This window comes from Episyrphus balteatus, chromosome 2 (assembly GCF_945859705.1).
Source record: "Episyrphus balteatus chromosome 2, idEpiBalt1.1, whole genome shotgun sequence".
NCBI classification, from domain to species: Eukaryota; Metazoa; Arthropoda; class Insecta; order Diptera; family Syrphidae; genus Episyrphus; species Episyrphus balteatus.
Genome location: NC_079135.1, coordinates 93522152 through 93545439, shown reverse-complemented (window position 1 = coordinate 93545439; position 23288 = coordinate 93522152). Strand labels below are relative to the sequence as shown.

General features: G+C 33.0%; 1 protein-coding gene and 1 long non-coding RNA gene across 3 annotated transcripts; one reads left to right on the top strand and one right to left on the bottom strand.

Annotated features, from left to right (window-relative positions):
- Positions 1-46: 46 nt before the first annotated feature.
- Positions 47-20030, bottom strand: LOC129911192 (bleomycin hydrolase). Of its 2 annotated transcripts, none has more exons than XM_055988908.1 (9): positions 19878-20030; positions 19724-19809; positions 6836-7209; positions 6531-6776; positions 6320-6457; positions 6004-6252; positions 5709-5935; positions 340-460; positions 47-274 (listed from the first exon to the last, which is right to left on the bottom strand). In XM_055988908.1, the coding sequence occupies exons 2-9, from the start codon at positions 19731-19733 to the stop codon at positions 59-61; spliced, it is 1581 nt and encodes a 526-aa protein (XP_055844883.1). In that variant the 5' UTR covers positions 19734-19809; positions 19878-20030; the 3' UTR covers positions 47-58. The 2 variants fall into 2 exon arrangements, with proteins under 2 accessions (XP_055844883.1, XP_055844884.1); XM_055988909.1 differs by having other exon boundaries at positions 6836-6993; positions 19878-20029.
- LOC129911206 (uncharacterized) lies at positions 3640-4402 on the top strand. Its single transcript, XR_008771610.1, has 3 exons — positions 3640-4033; positions 4112-4189; positions 4256-4402. It is a non-coding gene; the product is annotated as an uncharacterized LOC129911206 (long non-coding RNA).
- Positions 20031-23288: the final 3258 nt, after the last annotated feature.

The following is a 23288-nucleotide window of genomic DNA, read 5'->3' as shown; positions in this document are numbered from 1 at the left end:
GATTAATGTTCCTGTGATGAAGTTTGAATTTTATTAGTTTTTGTTGTTGTTGTTGTTTTTACTGAGCAAGAGTTCCCATTGGATCCCACGCTGGAAGCACTATTGGTTTCATATCAAATACTTTTAGAGTTTCCTTTGGAACAACACTTTTATCGACGACAACTTCAAAGCCGAATTCTTTGAACCAATCAGCCGTCATAACAAGATATCCCTTCTCGCCACGATCCTCACCCCAGGAGTTTTCAACGCGAAATTTGGTTGGGTTGCCCTTGGCCTAAAAAAAATAGTTTGAGATTTTAAATTGAGAATATAAAAATAAGATTTAAAAATTTAACTTACATCAACAGATACTGCAGTAAAGACCATAGCATGAGTCATTGCTGATTCACCATATAAAAGACGATCGGCTTTAGGAAGAGTTATTTGGATGTCAACATCAAATACTAATTTAAAATCGTGTCTGAAAATATAAATTTCATATAACTAGGATACATTTTAATTCGAAATTAACGTATGGGAATGAAGTGACAAAAATGAAGTTTCTTAATCATTTAGACCCTAAAATGAAGATCTTGAACTGTTTTGAGCATTTCTCAAAAAAGTGCATTTTTAACTATTTTGACGCAACGCCAGTGCACTTTTGAACCCAAAATGATGATCTTGAACTTTTTAAAGCATTTTTCAAAAAAAGTGCGTTTTTAACACTTTTGATGTAACGCCAAAGCACTTTTAGAAGCAAAAATGATGACCATGAACTGTTTTGAGCAATTTTCAAAAAGGTGCATTTCTAATACTTTTGATGCAACGCCAATGCACTTTTGAACCCAAAAATGATGATCCTGAACTGTTTTGAGTATATTTCAAAAAAGGGCATTTTTAACATTTTTGTTGCAACGCCAATGCACTTTTGGACCCAAAAATGATGATCTCGAACTGTTTTGAGCATTTTTTAAAAAAAGTGCATTTTTAACACATTTGATGCAACGCCAATGCACTTTTGGATCTAAAAATGATGGTGTTGATCAGTTTTGAACATTTTTGAAAAAAGTGCATTTTTAACACATTTGAGCAACGCCAATGCACTTTTGGACCTAAAAATGATGGTGTTGATCAGTTTTGAACATTTTTGAAAAAAGTGATTTCTTAACATTTTTGTTGCAACGCAACGCCAATGCACTTTTGGACCCAAAAATGATGATCTTGAACTATTTTGAGCATTTTTCAAAAAAATGCATTTTTAACACTTTTGATGCTACGCCAATGCACTTTTAGACCCAAAAATGATGATCTTGAACTGTTTTGAAAATTTTTCAAAAAAGTGCATTTTTACCACTTTTAATGCAACGCCAATGCACTTTTGGACCCAAAAAAGATGATCTTGAACTGTTTTGATCATTTTTCAAAAAAAGTGAATTTTTAACACTTTTAAGGCAACGTCAATGCATTTACTAACCAAAAAATGATGATCTGGAACTATTGAGCATTTTTCAAAAAAAATGCATTTTTAACACTTTTGATGCAACGTCAATGCACTTTTAGACCCAAAAATTATGATCTTTAACTGTTTTGAAAATTTTTCAAAAAAATGCATTTTTAACACTTTTGATGCAACACCATGCATTTATTGACCCAAAAATAATGGCGTTTAACTTTTTTCAACATTTTTGAAAAGTGCATTGGATGCATTTTTACCACTTTTGTTGCAACGCCAATGCACTTTTGACACAACGACAATGGTGTTTAACTGTTTTGAAGATTTTTGGAAAAAAGTGCATCGGATGCACTTTAACCATTTTATATGCAATACCTAAAGTATGAAAGTGCATTGGACCGTTCTTTAAAATTTTGCCAATATTCCCGGCGCACTAAAATCGTGGAGCAGATCCGCAATCCTCAAAACCTCCCATAAGACCCTGTTTACAATACATCGTAGTCTAAACAGGACCTAAGAAATTATTTAGGGTCAATGTGGGTAAATGTAAACAATTTCATGTCTTTTTTTTCTTTCGACTTTAGATTTTTTTATGTTTTCACGGAACAACTTGAATGGTATCTTCAAATGCAAATATGAAATGAAGGCAATTCTTCTTTATAAATATAAACAAATATTTCCCAAATTGTTTACATTACTGTCAAATATGGCATGTTTACAAATACAGTGGAATCTCGCTAACTTGAACACATACGAAACCAGGCCTGTTCAAGTTATTGGATTGTTCAAGATACTGGAACATATAAAAAGTTTTCGTTTTTGCCCGAATTCAATTTTTTATTATAAATTAATGTAAATGACATAAAACACGATTGCAAAAAAAGTTTCCTACATTGAGGAAATTCAAACTTCTGTTGGAATACAATTTATTTGTTCAAGTTAAAGAGCTTCAAATATTTAAATTATTCAACTTATAGAGTCAGCAATAAAAAAGTTCAAGAAAATAGGATGTTCAAGTTATTGGATTGTTCAAGTTATCGTATGTTCAAGTTAGCGAGAGTCCACTGTACCCCACCATGTTTGTGTTTTTTTGCAAATTCGGGGTAAATGTAAACGGTGGTATAAAATTTAGAATTTCCTCTTTATCATATGGATAACAACTTGAAAAACGTTCAAGAAGGTATTTGACAAAAACTTTTTCAAATTCCAATAAAAGTTTTTGTTTTCTTCCTTTGATTCTTTATATAGGCGCCCAATATGCATCCTGAGCAGCTCTGAACGTAATATTTTTTGTTTTTTTACGTCAAAGGCCGATTTTGCAACATCATCCACTGAAAATGATGGTGTTGGCTACTTTAAAATGTGACTCCGCGGCACTTTAGCAGTAGTAATTGACTTAAAATATGTTATTTTTATTAAAACCAATAATTTCACCAAAAATGTATGTTTATATTTACCCCCAGAATACGTTGTTTACATTTACCCATTATGAAAAATATTCTGGGGTAAATGTAAACACATGCAAATCGACATAAATGTCCTGTATTTTAAAATTTGCTTGTATCACATAGAATCTACATCAAAATTAAAAACAAAAAAATATTTGCAAATTATACTGACTTTATTGAATCTGCAAAAATATTTAATTTTTCTGAAAGACTAAGTCAGCTATTACATGAAGCCTCAAGAGGCTGGACTCTTTTTTCTAATTTTCTTTTGATAATCATTCTGTGAGGCGCGTACTATTACACGATGCCTCTTGAGTCAAAGACTCAAATTTGACATTTGTTTTTTGATTTCAGTATTGTTGTTGTTGTATTCCACCAAGAAGCAAAAAGAAATGAAAGGGAATGTTGAAAAAAGAAAGAGTGGAAAAAGAAACGTCAAAAAAGAGTCTCAGAATTTTGGCCCACGACTCTCCGGTCGGATAATTTTTTGTTTTATCTTCTTTCAAGAGGCGCGCCTCTTGAGGCTTCATGTAATAGCTGACTAACGACTTGTTTGGCACTTTAAAAAATTATCTTTCACGGAAAATACGCTCGTCGAATGAATTCTCTCTTGACAGCAATGAGCTTGACGTATAAATTAAAAGATACATGCGTCCGCGATTTGTACTTATGTATGCATCAAATAGATTTAACTGAAGCTTGTTATGAGCCATGTTTTCATTTACCCCTGTTTACATTTACCCACATTGACCCTACACATCCTAGTCTAAACAGGGCCTAAGAGAAATTATTTACACATCCTAGTCTAAATGGGGCCTAGAAAATTATTTACATTAAAAGCTTATAATTCGCATCCAACTGCTGCTGAAAAGTTTACTTAAGCAACGAAATAATGACTATTTTCAAGTCGAGAGACGTATCAAAAATACAAAAAGCCAGACAAAAAAAAATATTAAAAAATATCAAAATATTTGAAGAAAAGAAATAAGAATTTTAATGATGAATAACAATTTAATGGACATTGCGTTTTGTAGAAATGTGAGTTTTTTGAAAAATTTTAATGTTAAACCATTAATAAATTAATTTTGTATTTTAGTTTGACAGCGGACAATGGACAAATCCAAGATTTTGGATGAGAAGACAAAATAATTTGGTAAGAAAATTTTATTTAATATTTTCTTTCAAATTGAATTAATTAATTAATAATCTTGGTGGTTTTATTTGAATAAAGGGACAAATTTATTTGCCAGCATTGCTTCCTGGTGAAGCTGAAGACAGGCCACAAAATGTTCCAGGAACGTTTGTCTTCGTAAGCCAAATAAATATATTTTTAAATCTTTAAATTTCTTATAATTTGTTTTTTTTTTTTCTTCAGCCAAATCTTGGTTTAGTTTATGACCCTGAACAAAATGTTACTAGCAGAAGGTTCTTCCGGTTATTTCGAAGAGAAAGGCCAAGAACAAGAAGAATTCGATTTAATGTATGTATTTTTCTTATTGACAAATATTTAATATTTTTTTTTTTTTTTTTGATTTTTTAAATAATGATTGCTTTGATTTTTTTTATTTTTAGGAATATAATCTAGAGTGGCTGAAATATAAATGTTGGAGAATTTTGAGAAGACCCTATCTCATTATTATCCTATTAACGTTAATGGGTTTATTTTTAGTTTAATTTTATAATTTTTAATTTTATTGATTAATTTAATTTTTTCTTTACATTTACAGGTTTCATTTCTTCAAATAAAATAAGATTTTTTCCAGTTTTCTTCAACAGCAAAATTGTCTTTTATTTTTTAGTTTTAAGGCTTTAAATTAGATACTTTTTCTGTTTTTCTTTTTGGTATGGGGGGAATAATTTTTTTTTCTTTATATTTACAGGTTTCCAGTTATTTCAATAAAATAAAAGCTTTCGTCGAGTTTTATTTAACAGCAAAAGAAAATTGTCTTTTATTTCCTACTTTTAAGATTTAAATGGATATTTTTTTTTTTCTTTTCTGGTTTTTCTTTTTGATTTTTCCAGCTTAGAGGGGTTATTTTGTCTCTACGAAAAAATTAAACGATTTTAGCCCAGACAGAAATATTTAGGTACCAAACGGTTGAATGGAAAAAAATTCAATTATAATTTCTGAATAGGGAATAGGCTGGAGAGCGTGCGTTTCATGCGAACGGGCACTTTTATGGGAGCGTAGAATCGAGTGATTGAATTATATAAATAAATAATAGATAGATCATAGATTTAAGAGATAAATTCAAGGGTGCCTTTTTCTTAATCATCTAAATAAGTCAACAAAGGCACATCTTAAAATGGCGTTCTTCCCCCCGGCCAACTCCGCGCTGATTGGGTAATCAATGCGAGTGAGCTTGGGATCGCCATCTGTACCTACCTAAGAGAAAAATTTGAATAACTAAAGACATTTTCCGAGAAATTTGGGTTCTATATAAAATCATGAAAATCAACGAATCACGTCTTATAAACAACTCAAGTGTTTTTCGGCAACTGCACGATATTCAAAAACCAAACAATATTCTCAATGTAGACATTTCCGTTCATAGTCAAACAGTTATCAAAGCTAACTCAGACTAGCTCAGAACCACCCGAATCCACATTTTATTGTAGCGCCGTCTTAAAGCCCTGTTCACTCTTAGTAAGAACTTTTCTTCTGCAACTGCGTTAGCCTCATCCCAATCTAGATATCAAGCCAAGTCAGCGATTTATATTGTAACGCGATTGAGTAAGGGATTGCACAGGTCTCACGTTGGATACAGTTTCTCAAAACTTATAGGTACTTTTTTAAATGACTGTTATATAGTATATTTTATACTCACATCGCTAAATCCTCAATGCCTTGTTTCGAAGCAAATCGTTTGCTTACTTCACAGCCAAACCAAACAGGTTCACCCTTCTTCAAGCTCTCTGTTACAACTTCCATTAAAAGCTCAACTGGTTGATTGTTATACAAAACTGGACGACCACCAACAACATTTCCTAAACAATCTACTGTATAGGCAGTATCATAACTACTTGTTGGACGTGGATCATGTACAAGGCATACCTAAAAATGAAACACAAAAACTAATGTAAATAAATGTATAAAAGTGTGACTGTTTTTTAATACTGTACCTTGTCTTCAACATTAAATATTGGTTTAACACGTTGATTGTAAAATTCAAGTGGTGTTATTGGACCAACAGTAAAGAAATTCTTACTCTTATCATAATAGTCCCATGTGAATGTCTCTGGTGGTATACCCAAACAAATGCCAACAATTTTATAAATTTCACCCATCATTGTTTGAATGGCTGCTTGAAGGGCACCTTCTGGTGGACTGGTAGCATGAAGATCCCTCAAATTTTTGGCATACTCTCTTAGCTATAAGCAAAGTTTTATTTTGAATACAAAAATTTTTATAGAAAAAGAAAAACAAGGATAAACTCACTTTACTTTTGAGAATGGCATTCATACGCATACTAGCTTCGCTACTATAACTTTCTGGAAAGCATTTCTTTGGCATAAGGCCGTGTTTTGTGATGAGATTAACTAACATATCCCATTGTCCACCGTCACATGTTGGATCCTAGATAGAAGAGACACCACAAAATTTAAATCAGTAATACTACAATACAAAGCAGTAAAAATTTACAACTTACATTCAATAAAAATGAAACCAAACGACCATCAACTTTTTCACCTCGCTCTGCCGTTTTAACAATATTATTCAAGAAATAATTACATCTCTCAATTTTGTCCCAATAGAAAAGATACCCTTGGGAGAATTCAAATTCATCCAGAGTAAGAGCTTTCATAAATGGAACACGAATACAATTCAGTGCTGCAAATAACCAGCACCTTCCTGAGCTTTTTTGGTTTGTAACAGGCTTAGCTTCATTCTCCACCTAAAAAAGATCAATTCAAATTCAAAATTTGTATATTTATGTAAATGGTTTTTATTTACCTTATGAGTGAAAACATGATTGGTACATTGTAAGACTGGACGTGACAAAGCCGCCTCAAAGGGATCACCTCTAGAACAGACATTTTGTGCGAGTAGATTTTTTGGCTCGCTATAGAATTCCTTGCGCCACTTGTCCAATTGTTCACTGGTTATTGGAGCTAAAAATAGATGCGTGGAGGTAGTAGTAGTTGATCGTTGAGTTGTAGTTGTTGTTGATGTTGTTGATATTATATTGGTAGCATTCGAACAATGCAATTTCATAATATTTTGTTGCATTAAACGCAAATTGTTTGTTTGACTGGCTAATAACTGCGAATCTCTTCTTAAATGACGATACAACATTGACGAGGCGGTATTCTTTTGCAAGCGTAAAACTGCAATGAATCACAAATTTTCGACAAGAATCGTCATTTAAGAGAAGATTTTTTTTTTTGATTGTGTTCGTTAATTTTGTGAATTTTAAAGTTAACATTTTTTTGGAAATACAAAAGACAAATCATTTCAAACCAAAATAAAGAAACATAGAAAACCACAGCAAATAATTCACTAATGCAACAGATTTAGCAAGCATTTTTATAAGCTTGTCTCTTTGCAGTTTCTTTTCCCCAACATGTTTACCAACCTTAAATATGTACATATTTACATTATTTTCTTTAAAAATGAAGAATGTACAAGAATAAACCGTCGAGATATTCTAGAAGGAAATGGATACCGCATTAGCGCGAAAAAAAAAAACAAAATCTATGCCGCCCATTTTTCAAACCAGACGGCCCTATTCTGTATATTTACTTGAATTGAGCGGTGTTTCTAAAGTGCGAAAAGTTCAAATATCTTGGCCTTAGCGTCAAAAATATCGTCTTAGATAGAATACAGCAGGGGTGACTAATGTCGAATTCCTTTCAATTTTTTGAATCGCCTCAAAAAAATCGAATTTTTGGTGTTAAAAAGGAACATGAAAACAGACCGAATTCTTTTTGCGATTGTATGTGTGTCATTTGACAACAATTTTTACACGAACGTCAAGCTGAAACCAAAACAATTTCTGCAAAATAAAACCAGAGATTCCTTTGATCAATAATTTTGTTTATTTTCTTCGGTAATATAGATTTATTTTAATCAGAATCAAAGGGAAATTGCAGTTATTATTAAGATCTGAGTGAAGATGAAGTAGAAGGTTATTATTTTGGTCGTATGCTGTGGTTTTACAGAGACAAAATTTTCTGACGACAATTACGAGAAGAAAAGTGACAGTAATTTTACTTTTTCACAAGAAATATGCCAGGAAAAAATATATTTTGATCGCACATTGTTTTTTTTTATTTATTTCATATTTTTCCGCAATAAAAATACGATGTTCAATTAAAATTTACTCTTTATTTGAAGTTGGTGTTCTCAAATAAACAAACAACACGAAGAAAACTTTCAGCTTGACGTTTGAGAAATGTCAAATGTTACAAGTGTGTGTGCAAATCCGTGTAAATCTCTCAAAAAAGAGGGATTAAAAAAAATTCGAATTCTGCTTCGTTTGAGGCGAATTTTTTTTCTATGGAACATGATTTTCAGAAAAAATTCGCTTCGAGATCGCCGAAAATTCGATTTTTCAATTGAAAGGAATTCGACATAAGTTGGCACTGTCATGTACAAAGAAGAAACCCTGAGAACCCAGTTCAAAAGGCGATAAAATACGACGTTCCAACATAATCGTGAAAAGAGAGGGCACAAAAACTTATGTAGAAAACAAAATGCACCGACAACTGCATTCAGTTGGCCTCAGAGATGGAAGAATTGAACCTGGGAGACCTGTCGACGTGTCCTGAGATAAACCCGCCGAACCCCACATGTAGAGCCACAATGAAGCAGTAAATTGGGAGAATTGTGATCGTATCCAATATCATTAATGTCGCCGATAATGGAGAAGAAAGAGAGATTTATCAACTCAGATATCCCTGAATCAAAATATTTTACATACGTTTAACTGCAATAGGACAATTACTCCAACTATAATTAGATTTGGGTTATATCCATCCTGCTCTCAATGCCTCAATTAAGCTAGAAAGGCAAAATTTTGACTTATTGGTCTACAAGCAAAAAACTAGACTGATTACAGAAATCTTTTGAAAGCAAATGGCATCAGGTCCAAAGTCATTTCTCTTAAAAACAGAATTCTTGTAATAAGGCAGAATTGATTGCTTTTACTGAATTGAAAAGAAGCAATAAAAACATGGTGAATTGTTGAAAAATGTATCAAGTGATATGGAATAAAGCGTGAATAAATGAAAATAGACTTGAAGAACTTGTGAAAAGTTGTGTCATTCCTGCGCTAATGTCATTCTAAATAATCAATTTAAATTAAATCGAGAGTAAATCAAAAATGGTTTAACTGACCATCAATCTAAATGAAAGATGGACATAACTTGAGTATTTCAAATAACATCCTGTTATCCCTTAAAATTTATATTTAAGTTAAAAAATCCAATTCCTTTCCTTTATTAAAAATATTGCAAAGCAGTGAACATGAATAGATTTGAATGCAATCTTAAGACGTCAAAACATTAAGTCTAAAATAAAAGTAATAAATTAATAAAGACTTCAAATAGATCAAGTAATCTAAAATAAGGGCAAGTCTTATCTAATGCAAACAGGCAGATTGCTTGCTTGCACAAGGTGAGAAATGCTTCTTTTTTGTTCTATACACATTATTTCCTCCATAAACAATTGACTACAAAAATGCCAAATCTTATCAAAATAAATAAAAATAATTTAATTTCCTTCGAACTGATATGACTATCAAAGAAATGTGGTGGACAATCAAAGTACAACAAATTAAAAAACCACCGAATTCGGTAATCATATTTATAGTTCACGTAAAATAGGACATTTAAAAATTGGTTATCTTCATTTAATGAAGAGATTTTTTAGATAAAACATAGAGAAATAGCTAAAATACACGAAGTTATGGCTTTTTATGTGAAATTTGATTCTAAATATGTGCACTTCAAAGCTTTTTTACTCATTCGACGGAACCGAAATTGAAGATAAAATAATAATAGAATGGAAAGAAAATCGAATGAACGGTACAATTTTACTTCTAAATGATCAAAACAAGTTTGGAGATAAATGTGAAAGTTTTTTTTTTTTCGTCGCTAACTACAAATTTTGTTGTTCATTAAATTCAGACAATATCGCGGGTGGCTGGCCATTCTTTAACTCGTCAACAAATGCAAAAATATAAGCCTCTACAAAATAAAATGCACGACTGGGGTCGCACGTACTTGCTCTTGCTGTTTAAAACATTTTAATGTTAGTTTACTTGTAGATTTTAAGAGCTGCCTCTGTATAAATCAATTAAAGAAATTTTGTTGATGTTGGGGAAGAGCCGACATTTAGGGCAAAATTTTGTTAAATGAAAAAAAAAAAAAATGTTTTTTTATTTGACTTTTTTTTTCAAAAATATAAGAATGCAGTTTTATTGTAATTGTTTTGAATATTACGTTTGTAAAGTTTAATCAAAATCGTTAGAGCCATTTTATAGTTATTTGGTATAATTTGAAAAATTTGTATGGGAGGTACACTTTTTTGACTTTTTTGAGAAAAATTAAAAATGCAGTTTTGTTGCAATTGCTTCGAATATTACGTCTGCAAAGTTTAATCAAAATCGTTAGAGCCGTTTTCGAGTTATTTGGTTTGAATTGAAAAATTTGTATGGGAGGTACACTTTCTAAGCGAGATATAAAAAAACAAAAAAAAACCAACTTTCAGAATTCCATAAAAATCATCTGTACCAAATTTGAAGAAAATCCGTCCACCCGTTTAGGGTGTGGAAATGTGTACAGATGGACGCACAACCGCACAGACGCACAGACGTACAGACGCACGGACGGAATTGCGAGACCCACTTTTTTGGAATTCTCAATTATCGTAATGTTGGTTTTGATTAAAACCTTAAATTTTTTTTCGACACGAAACCAATACTTGCCCTATATAATTCGGGTTTATCGCTTTTAACCGTAAAACAGACCGCGACCAGGTTTGACCTTTAAATGTTGAATGTAGACGCTATTACTTTTGGTTTCCACCATTTCTGCAGTGACCGCCCGAACAGATTAAAGGTTCTGTTAGTTTAAGATGTGAGGTAAAGTCAAAGCAGCGAAAAAGATTATTTCAAAAAAGACTACAACTTTCCTATTGATTCTCTTATAAAGTATTTTTATAGAAAAAACACTATTAATTTTTTTTTTCATCAGAAAAGGTACCCCTTTCTTATCTTTCATGTTTTTGTAGAAACAAAAAAAAAGTAAATTGTAGATAAAAATAAAATGCTTCTACTTAAGAAAGTTAATAATTATATAAAACATGATATTCTTAAATGCCAGATGTGCAAATGAGAAATTAAATATTTGTTTGTTTTTTTTTTTTTTTTTGGAATTAATTTGTGCTATTTTCCTACCCTTAAACCCTCAGTTTTAAATCAATAGAACTACCATCTTCCATTTTAATGGGTTTAAATCATAAAATCTAAATTTAAATTAGTATTTTAAATCTTAATAACCTAATAAAATGGATATAATTTCAACTAAAAGCAAGTAAAACATTTATCAATACACAATATACTTTTCAGCAATTCCCAATAATTGCACAACATTGGTTACCCCGGTTACAAAAAATAAAAAACAAAACAAAAACACCTGTCTCTACACAACTCATACTAGACTTGAAAAAATAGAAAACAATCAGCATCAAGTACAAGCTGAGCTGAGAGAGCTACTGCAGTCATATGACTGGTTTAAGAAATGCAAATGTAATCGAGCTGTTAGTAAGTATCGCATCACGATTATAGATGATGCTCACGTTATTGCATTCTGCTAGCTAGCTAGATTGTGTCACATAAAAAAGCCAACAAACTAGGTAAATTATAAAAAATCTATTTCTGATGATCCCAGTTCTGTTTGCTTGCATTTCTAAATTCCAAGTAAATTGTAATAAAATACAATAAGAACCAAGGGAACATTTTGCATGTCTAATTTATTTTGTTTCAATTGAAAATCAAAGAATGATTAAATTGGCGGGGGAGGAGTGGGCTATACAGGCCCGTAGCCAGAGTTTGAGAAATATACAGTATCGAGCAAAAAAAAATGCAAACAATAAAAATAAAAACATTTGCATTTTTTTGCTCGTCTAAAAACGCATATTTAGGTAGACTTTTGACCAAATAATGGTTTTGGAGTAAAATATTCCACAAACTGACTCTGTTTAATGAAAATAAAACAGTTTCAATATGCCAAATTTAGTTCAAAACTCTTTAAACCTCTTTCGTTTGCATTTTTTTTTATATATATATGATCCAAAAGAAATCTCCAAGTAGGCACACAAACTCGAAGGTCAAAATCAAATCCGAAGTCAAAAATATTTATTTTTTTCTTTTTTGAAATATGTATTACTGTTAAAAATGCAAAAAAAAACAAAAAAAAACGTTTTTATGACTGTTTTTGAGGTTATGCTTTTTGTCTTCTTTCAAAAACTCAACACACAAAAATTTTCCAGGCCGTTGTTTATCATTTCTTACTAAATTTAGCGTGCTGATTCCAAAAATAATGTTAGTTTTTTTCTAGCAGCTCTAGTTTTTAAATTATTAATACATGAAAAGGCATATAAATTCATAAAATTTGTTTTTTTTTTGTTAAATTTTTTTTATTTAAAATTTTTTATTTGTATTTTTATTTTACTTACTGAACCGAAATACATTATTATTGAAACAAATTTTTCCAACAAAACTTTAAAAACACTTGTAATAATAAAATCTAAAAAACATAATATGAAATCACCCACAAAATGTTAAAAATGAAAATATCTAAAAAAAACTAGAGCTCCTAGAAAGCAACCAATGTAATATTTAGGCTTAGTGAACCCAAATGCATTATGTTTAAAAATAAAATGCACGACTGAGGTCGCACGTACTTGCTCTTGCAGTTCAAAGCACTTTTATGTTAGTCTACTTGTAGATTTTAAAAGCTGGCTCTTAATTTAAAAAAAAATTGATATTGGGGAAGAGCCGACATTTAGGGCATGAAAAATTTGTTTTTTGTTTTGTTATTTGACTTTTTTGAGAAAAATAAAAATGCAGTTCTATTTCCACTGCTTTAAATATTACGTTTACAAAGTTTAATCAAAATCGTTAGAGCCGTTTTCGAGAAATTCGCAATATCGTATTTTTTTGTATGGGAGGTATACGTTCTAAACGAGATATAAAAAAACAAAAAAAAAACAACTTTCAGAATTCCATAAAAATCATCTGTACCAAATTTGAAGAAAATCCGTCCACCCGTTTAGGCTGTGGAAATGTGTACAGATGAACGCACAACCGCACAGACGCACAGACGTACAGACGCACGGACGGAATTGCGAGACCCACTTTTTTGGAATTCTCCATCATCGTAATGTTGGTTTTGATTAAAACCTCAAATTTTTTTTTCGACACGAAACCAATACTTGCCCTATAGAGCAAGTAAAAATAGAGCTCTTCGAAATACATATATCTTCTTCTTCTTCTTCCTTTTTCTCGGCGCTGTTATGATCTCGATGTCGAGGGGATCATAACTATCCCACGTAACTGCTTCACACTAGTGATCCGCCTGTGGGGTTCGCCGGGTTGACCTCAGAAATCGGCGGCAAGCCTCCCGGTTTTGTATTGTTCCATTTCTAAGGCCAACTGAATGCTGGTGGTTTTGCATTTGCTTGTACCAGGAGTTTTTAGGCCTACCTTTCTTTCTATTTCGTGTTGGAACGTTGTATGATATTGCTTTTTTGACGGGGTTCTCAGGATCTCTCCTTTGAACATGGCAATACCAACTGAGTCGGTCGTGTTCAATTTTTTGGGAGATGGTGTTTTTAACATGAAGGCTTCCTCGGATCTTCGTACTTCTAATTCTATCAAGCTTTGTTACTCCTGCTGTCATACGAAGCATCTTCATCTCAGCTGCCGTTAACTTACTCTCATACTTTTTGTACATTGTCCAACATTGTGAACCGTATGTGAGTGCTGGACGCACAACTGCGGTGTAGAGTCTTCCTTTCAGCTTAGGGGGCATTTTTCGATCACAGAAGATGGCAGAATTTTCCCGCCACTTCATCCACCCTACGCTTACGCGATGATTGATATCGTCATCACAAGTACCTTCGTTATTTATCATAGACCCCAGATATTTAAACTTTTCACACTTGGGAAGCACTACACCATTCAAATAAATGTCAGGAATAGGCCTGTGTGGATCAGAAAATGGGCAGCATAGGTATTCTGTCTTTTTCGCGCTTATGCGGTACCCACTACCTTCTAGAACATCCACCCATACATCAAGTGCTCGTTGCAGGGATATCGGGTCTTCACTTATGATGGCTCCATCGTCAGCAAAGAATAACTGATGCACTTTTGGGTCCGTCACTTTGCCTTCAAGCAGGTAATCAAGAACGGTAATAAAGAGCAGAGGACTCAAGACGCTTCCCTGGTGTACACCTACTGTGATTTCGAATTCTTCGGTGACTCCAGCTGCACATCTTACTTTAGTTACTGCTCCATCATACATGTCCATAATTATCCGCACATAGGTTTCCGGAACTCCTCGTTGTCTGAGGGCCACCCATATCAGATCTCGTGGTTGTCGATCGAATGCTTTTTCAAAATCAACCAATACCACATGCAAATCCTCCAAGGAATCTCGATGTTTTTCCATAATGATTCTTATACTCTGGATTGCATCTGTGGTTGATTTACCCGCAACAAACCCGCACTGGTCATCAGATAGCCTTATTATTTTTCGCAGTCGGCTACCCAAGACTCGCTCAACGATCTTCATGGTGTGTGACATCAGCTTAATCGAACGGTAATTATCACAGCTTCGAGTATCACCCTTTCCTTTGTATATTGGAAGAAGGTAACTTTCCCTCCATTGATTAGGCATTCGATCACCTCGTATAAGCTTGGAAACAAGAACCATGAGCCATCTAGACCCGATGTCTCCCATCTTTTTCCAAAACTCTGAGGGTATTTCGTCTGGCCCAACAGCTTTTCCCTTTTTGGAGTATTTTACAGCCTCACTAACTTCTTCGACTGTGACATCGGATACTTCGCTTAAGTTAGGTGAAGCTATTGGAAAGTGTAGCCTTGGAAATTGTTCATTTAGAAGTTCGTCACAGTACTGTCGCCACCTGTGGAGGATTTCGTCGTTTTCCACAAGTAGTTGGCCTTGAGCATTGTTAATAAACTTCGGCGAACAGATCTCCTGAGCATTTCTTCTTCTTTGAGCGGCTATTTTGAAAATGGTTGCGCCCTTATTCACGTTTTGTCGTAGCTCTTGAATAGCACCAGCAGTCGGGGTAGAAATTTCATCTAGCTCCCGATATAGGTCTTCCGTATTCTTGGCTTGAATTTGGGCACATATCTTCTTCGCTTCTTTCTTGCAGTTTCTGTATTCCACTTCGAGGCGTGACTTTTGCTCTGTATTATTAGAGGGGCACTTCGACCAAGCTTTGAAAGCCATTTTCTTTTTACTTACAACTGCTTTAGCTTCATCATTCCACCACCATGTTTCTTTGCCTTGTTGGTTGTGTCCTTTTGAAACCCCTAACAGTGTTTTGGCTTTTTCTATGCAAGTTCGCTGTAGGAGGTCCCACATACTTTGTGCTGTACTCTCTTCATTTCGAAAAATGTTGGTGTTGTTATACAGATAGTTTTGCATATTCGAAATAAAAGCTTCGCCTTTTTCCTTATCCAGATTATACCATTTGATCTTCCCAAAAGTCTTTGTCTTTTTGTTGTCGTTCACTGTCTCCATAAAAAATTCTGTCAGTAGGAGACGGTGTTGGTGGGCGATCGCTTCTCCCAGTATCACTTTACAATCCTTGACCCGAGGTTTCATGAAACTAGATACCAAATGGTAATCAATCTGGGTCTCATTTCCACCACTGCTGTAAGTTACCAGGTGTCGGCTTTGTTTGATGAACATGGTATTTAGTACGATAAGACCATATGTTTTGCACGAGCTCAGGATGTCTTCACCAGGAGAGTTCCTAGTGCCGTATCCGAGGCCTCCATGGCAATCTTCATAGTCTTCGTTTGTTTTCCCGACATGTCCATTTAAATCTCCGCCCACGAACAAAAACTCTTCCTTTGGGATGTCCTTAAGTAGGTTGTGAAAATCAAGCCAAAATGCATCTTTTTCCACCTGCTCACATCCAATTTGGGGAGCATATGCAGTGACAATATTCCACAACTTTCCTTTAATCACCAATTTAAGGGACATCAAACGGTCACTGGATTTCGAAATGGATAATATGCTGCCTAAGAGGTCTTTTGTAAGGATGATTCCGATTCCGTTCTTACCCTTTTCCGTTCCATAGTAGAACATCTTGTAATTTTTTGTCCTTGTATCCAAGAAACGAGCTCTATTTCCCGTGTTACGCCATTTCGTTTCTTGGACACACAAGATGTCTACTCGCCTTCTTATCATCATCTCTTCCAGCTCGAAGCTTCGACCTGTCATACTCCCAACGTTCCAACTCGCAATTCTCAGATTTTGTATAATCTGTGGCATTACTTTGCTAGCCCCCGGAATCCGTCTAGCTCTGACCCGAGCATTGCTACTCGGTCCAGGATCAGTACCATTAGTAATGGTAGTGCCTGGCGGGGTAGTGTCATTTCTTTGGACGAGTACTTCCATAATGCTTCAGTTCACAAAATCTTGCGAAACGTTGTTGTTGTTGTTGTTTTTTCGACGCGTGCATACTCCAGTTTTGTATTTGATCTATCTTTAACAGCACCGGTGATCTCCAGTCGTGCCAACCCAGGGACTGGCATGCACACTTTTGGGAAAGTTTACAGGTGTTAAGTGTCGCTAGGTTCACCTTGGTGTTTGTGGCCTAGTTAAATTTACTCCTTTAGTCGCCTTTTACGACAAGCGGGGAGGCGCTGCAGGAATATTCTAACCCGTCCCTGCACAGGGTTACATATATGAATGTGATTTTTAGGTTTACTGACCCTAAATACATTAAGTTAAAAATAAATTTTTCTGGAAAACTCTAATAACCTCTCAAAATAAGAAAAATTGAAAAATTAGTATGAATATTCCCCAAATATGAAAATATGATATAAATCTTTCTGGAAAATTTTAAAAAGTTGAAAATTGTTGGCCAGCAATACCGTCTTTACCATAAGGGCACACGGGGCCCGTGCCCGAAGGAACGAATATTATATTCTCAAAACATTTTTGTCGGTCAGAGCATCTACCAAAAAATTTTAGTTTTTATATGGCAACCAAACAATCAAATAAATTTTTTTCTACACCTATACGGAAAATATATGTTTTCAAAAAGAAAACAAACTATGTGGCGTTGTATGCAACAGTAGACAATAATATTTTCAAAAAACAAGAAAAATACCTTTTTTTCCACTGTAGGTAAGATTATTTATTATTTATTAATAAAAAACAACGAACTCTCTTCCATTATCCTTTTCCTTAAATAATAATTTCGTTTGAAGTTTGCAAAACTGTCAAATTTGTAGTGCGTGTTAAAATTAGCAAAAACTCAAAAAAAGGAAGTTTTTTACCTTTTTTGGGGTCATTGTTGCATTTTTCTCAAAACTGGAGGGTGACCAGGAAAAACGGACTTGAAATTCGGATTCAGCGGGTCCAAACACATATAGAAAGATAGGTTTGGTTCCTAGTACATACAACTTTTTTTTTGTGTGCTGGCACTGTCGCGACATGTTGCTGTCATCCCCGGCACACAAAAAAAAAATATCCAAAATAATTTTTTTTTTTTAAGTTTTCTTAGTTTTAATATCAGTATAAACCTTTTTATGTAAAAATTTTCATTAAAATCGGTTGTGTCGTTTTCATTAAGAAATCGGTTCTATGGCAAGTAGGTACCGTTAATAACGGTCCAAAAAATATTTTTCTTCTTTCAAAAGTGCGGCCTTATTTGCAGCAAAACATATTTTTTTTTCAAAGCAAAATCGTTATCCGTTTTTGAGAAAATTGCAATATCTCGAAAACTTTATATTGTAGATATCCGTTGAAAAAGAGACATTAAAATAAAAAGGCAAAAAATAAAAAAAAACGGTTCTTGAAAATTACGTAGAAATCGTCTGTACCGAGTTTTTAGCAAATCTATCAATCCGTTTGAGCTCTTTTTTCCAATTCTTCAAACTGAAACTTATAACGGATACAGGGTACAATTATTGGTAGTGTCAACGATTGATGTCTCGATGCACGTATTATTGGTACCCCCTTTACTTTATATGAAACGATATATTGGCACCCCTTTTTAACCATAACCATTGCCTTTAAGCCAACCATTGTACTTATTTTACTTACCAAAGGGGCCCCAAATTCTTGTGTGCCCAAGGGCCCCGGGATAGTTAAAGACGGCCCTGTTGGCCAGTGTAATCTTTCCGATATTTTTTTTATTATCCAAAATATCTTCAGTTGTTTGACTTGTTACAATATCCTAATGGAGAAATATTTCAACATACTTATAAAGTTGGACATTTTTATAGGTAAAACACATTTGAAGGCCTGAAATTTTCATAAATTTATATAATTTTTGAAAGTCGGACATTTCATAAGTAGGGCATTTTTGGAGGTAGGGCATTTAATAGGCTAGAACATTTTTGAAAATAAGTCATTTTAAAGGTATGACCTACGCAGACATACGTTAAAAAAAAAACTACTAATTTTACGTTGGCGAGTCGTTTTCGACCCTCATACATTTTGTATGAAAATATATACTAAAATTTATATTTCTTGAGAAAAAGGAGAATGGGCATTTTGGACGTTGAGCGGCCATTAATGAAATTTGTATCAAATGAAAGGGCTATATCTGAGGACAAACTTTTACATTGGATGTTTCACTGTATTCCATTAAGAATGAAGATATTGCAATATTAGTCTTGTTAATGCATCGTTTAATGTGTGAATGAAAAATTGGATTATATTTTTATTTTAAATACACAATATGAAGCTCTGTCATTTTCCTTGACCCTGAAGACATCGATCTTGAAAATCCGACCAATAGAACTCATAATACAAAATTTTTAAGCCAACCACTTCTAGTAGGGCATTTTTGAAGGTTTTTAAAAGCATTTTTATAAGAGCATTTTTGGATGTATGGCATTTTTTTAGGGTAGAGCATATTTAAGGTAGGGCATTACCCCTCAATGCCCCCTCCCCCTGGCTGCGGCCCTGAGGCTATAAGGGCGAGTCTGGTACCTAGCTATGTACAAATACAGAATGAATATTCAATGATATTAATAAATAATCTAGGTTTACCTGATTGCATAATCAGAAACCGATAAAATTAGTAAAATATTATAAATATAGGAAAATATATATGCAAATGCAAGTGTTCCCTCCAGAGACCGAAAAGAATATTTTTTTAATGCGATGCAATGGATTTGGAATAAAATTACTTTTGCACAAACGAAAACAAGAAAAAAAAAAACAATTGCAAACAACACAAAGACTCAACAAAAAAAGTCAGTTTTATCAAGACAGCAACAGTAACCAGAAAAAAAAACACAAAGAATAACCCATAAACGACAAAAGCCAACAAAAGAAAGGAGCAGTAATAAAGAAAGTAGGTTGTTGGCCTATCCATGAAAAAAATAAAGCAACAACAAAAATGCTACAAAAATGGGGAGTGCAGTGAGTTGCTTTTTTGATTCATGCTAGAATCTCCGAGACTTCGAAGAGACTTTTGCAATGATTCTATCGGGTAAAAGAGTGAATGTTCTTATTTTTTTGGAATTATTTAAAGTCTCAATTTCATTAAACAATTATTTAAAAAAATAAGTCAAACATAAGAAAAAAGAAATTGAGTGTTAATTTATTTACTTACTGGAAACCATTTTATATATTTTTTTTTTTTTTGTAGAAAAGCTTTTGTTCTCTCGGACAAGGCAAAAAATTATCACGAAATTAAAACTAAGAAAAACAAAGTAAATTTAATAATTTGATTTATTTTTCTTTATTTTATCTATTTTTTATTTTACTTTTTTGTTGGATTTCTTTTCTTTATGTTCGAGAAAAGTAAATTGACAAAACACTTCAACACAGTACAACAACTTTCTTCTTATTGAAATTGAGGAGGAGGAATTGGAAAAATATAACGGAATGGAGTGCATTCAGTGTGGTATAACGGCATTTTGGGCTTGTGACCTTGATTGCTGTCATTTGTGTGTTTGACAGGTAAAGTGAAAGGAAATTTTATTTTTGGTTGGGGTGTGTTCGTGGAGTGTGTATACGAGAAATGGGATTTTTTTTCTTCGGCGGTATTTACACTAATGCTGGATTTACATACCGTCGCCTCAATAAAATATTGTAGTATGTGCAAAATTGAGGTTTTGAGATTCGAATGCAGTTTTGCTAATTGTTTTTTTTTCTCCTTCATTCTGTGAAATCCGTTTTTCGATATCTGTATCCGTTCCGAGATAATCGCTATGCATTTTGTCGTATGTGTAGGTTTACAAACATTTTCAGTAACTTTTTGTCGTAAGTGCACCTTAGAGGATATAATATATGGAGTGCTTGTGCTGTTAGTTCCGTGAAGCTTTTATAGAGGGCTCTAGTTTCTTTAAGTTTTTCGATGAGTACATGCCTCCATTTTATTTTCATTAGATGGCTGTCATCAACAAGCGTGTTTATTTACAGCTGCGGAACCGGACTCGCACTGAAAAACGAAGGCAGCGACCCCTATCCATGTATATGGGGTTACAATGTATTAGGTATAGGAACAAGCACTCCATATATTATATCCTCTAAGAAGTGCACAGAAAACGTGCACATACGACAAAAATTATCATACAAATTCATACAAATCTGTGTTTTTCTTCGTATCTCTGGTATAGTTTGTCAATGATTCTGAGCACGCTCTGAACATTCTCTGAACTGAACATATGTTCTGAGCGCTCTGAATTAATATTAGGTGTGTTTTTTTGTTTATCTATATAGATTTTGTGCAAAAAAACGACATCGGGATTTTTGAAATCCATGCAAACATTTGGCACCACTGTACATATACTTTGGCAGCTGTCTGTCAAAAATATTGCTTTTGTTTTTTTTTTATTTTAACTCCGAAGTGGGAAGGCCATTACATCCATGTTGGATGCAAACAAAAATTTTCATATGGCCATGTCATCCATGTTGGATTCAAAAAAAATTGTTTTTTCACAAAACACCAAAAATTATCTGTATATTCTTAGCTACATTTTAAGACCATGACCATTAACATTAGTTGCGTCGTTCTTGTGTTATAAGCGTTTGAAGGTAGCCATATTGAATTTTTTTTCGATTTTTTAAAAATCAAATGTGAAAACTTTTTTATTTTTATTTCTAATTTTTCGAAAAAACTTTGGTAATTTTATATACATATCTGTTCAACAATCTTATCAGGATCCATTTAAGACTTTTATCTGAAAAGTGCATTGCGTATATCTCGAGATATTAACATTTTAATGCAACCATGTCAAACAAATTTTTGATTATTTTTTTCTATGAGAGTTTTTTTCAAACCTCGTTTTCTCCGCTTTTTTTTTTTGTCAATATTTTCAGATATTTCTGTATGAACACAACAATTAAACTACCTTGGCACTACTGTTTTCTATCGAGAGAAAGTAAAATCTGGATAATTATCTGGATTTTTCAAAAATCTATATAGATAAAGTTTTTGTTGTTTTTAACACGTAAATTGTTTCGATTTCAAAAATCTCGATGTCGTTTTTTTGCACAAAATCTATATAGATAAACAAAAAAACACACCTATTGAAACAGATTTGAGAACAAACTGCCACTAAATGACATTTTATCAATTCATAGTTGTCAAACCCAACAAATAAAAAAAATTATGTTTTAAATAATTAAAAATAACATAGTTTCAAGTAATTTATTATTAAACTCTTAACAACTGCACCAAACCGACAGCTTCAGCAGCCATTTTAATTTTGTTTGTGTATATATTTTTTGTTTTTTTTTTTTTTCATTGACGTAAAGCGTTCAGGCATCGACAAACTATACCTAGACTGGAAACTTTCGTACTTCTTACCGCTTACCCCCAAAACCCTTTTGTGTACAGTGTTGTCTGTGAATATATTGTCGATTTCCAAAATTGAAGGAGTGACACTCCTAGCTATATAATCACTCCAAAAGGAGTGATTTCAAATTCCAAAATTGAAAAAGGAGTGCATTTTTGGAGTGAATTCTTCACTCCCAAAATTTTGAAGGAGTGACGGAGTGATTACCAATACTTCTACATTTGACTTCATGGACTGCTTGTCAAATTGTTGGGTAGTTGTTTTAACTTTTTTTTGTGAAGGAAATTATATTTATTTACAAACAAAATTCAATAAAGTTTTGTAAAAAATCACTAAAAGTGATTGTATCATTGCAAAAGTGCAAAAGTGTAAAATCTTACAACACTACAACAACAAAATATACGGATTAAAATTTTACAACAGTCTTGCACTTTTGCTATATCCTAGACCTATTGCAAAATAAAAATACAATAGAGTAAAATTATTTTTGACAGATGGCAGCTCACCGTCGCGTCGCTAATGATAAACAGTTTGGGCCTTACTAATAATCAAATTTAAAGCTCAGTTAAATATTTAACGGAGCTTTAAATATTTCTCCATACCAATAACCAATTTAATAGTCAGGTTAAGGGTTAACGCCACGTTAATTTTATAGTTGGGAAACTGAACTATAAACGCACGGTTAAATTAAAACGCACGATTTGCACTGTCATTTGACAGCAAAAAAAAAAAACATTTGTCAAGTAAACAAGTTGTTGAGAAAAATTAAAAGTATTGGCGGCAAATTATTAAATAAGTAAATGGAAACATTAATTTGTTTATAAATATTTCTCTTTTTTATTAATAAATATTCATTACTTTCAGAATAGGCTGAAAAAGAAAACTTAAAAAGAAATACATCTGCACATATTCATCGTCGTACTTCACGATAGATGAACTTTTTTTCTGCACTTTTGGCCTTCTTGGGCTCCATTTTTTAACTTTTACAATCAAAATAAAAATATATGAAAAAAATAAAAATATATGTATGTAGGTATTTTGTAGTTATGTTTTTGTTCATTATTACATTACATGCAAAAAAGTCACTTCAATGATGTCATTTTGACAACAAATGTAATAGATCTGGTAATAGAAGCACAATTAGTTAAACGCGTGTTTATTTTGATTAGTATACACCCAATTTAACGCGACGGTAAAATTTAACCCGACGATACTTAAACGTGTGTTTAGCGATTCATTATTGGTAAGGCCCTTTGTCTTTTTTATTCTGTTTATAATGGTTGTCGGCTTGTAGGTACTCATGTCCCGTAATTTAGTTTCTTTTGATGTAAAATAATTTGTGAAAACTAATTAACGCGAACAAAACAAAGAATT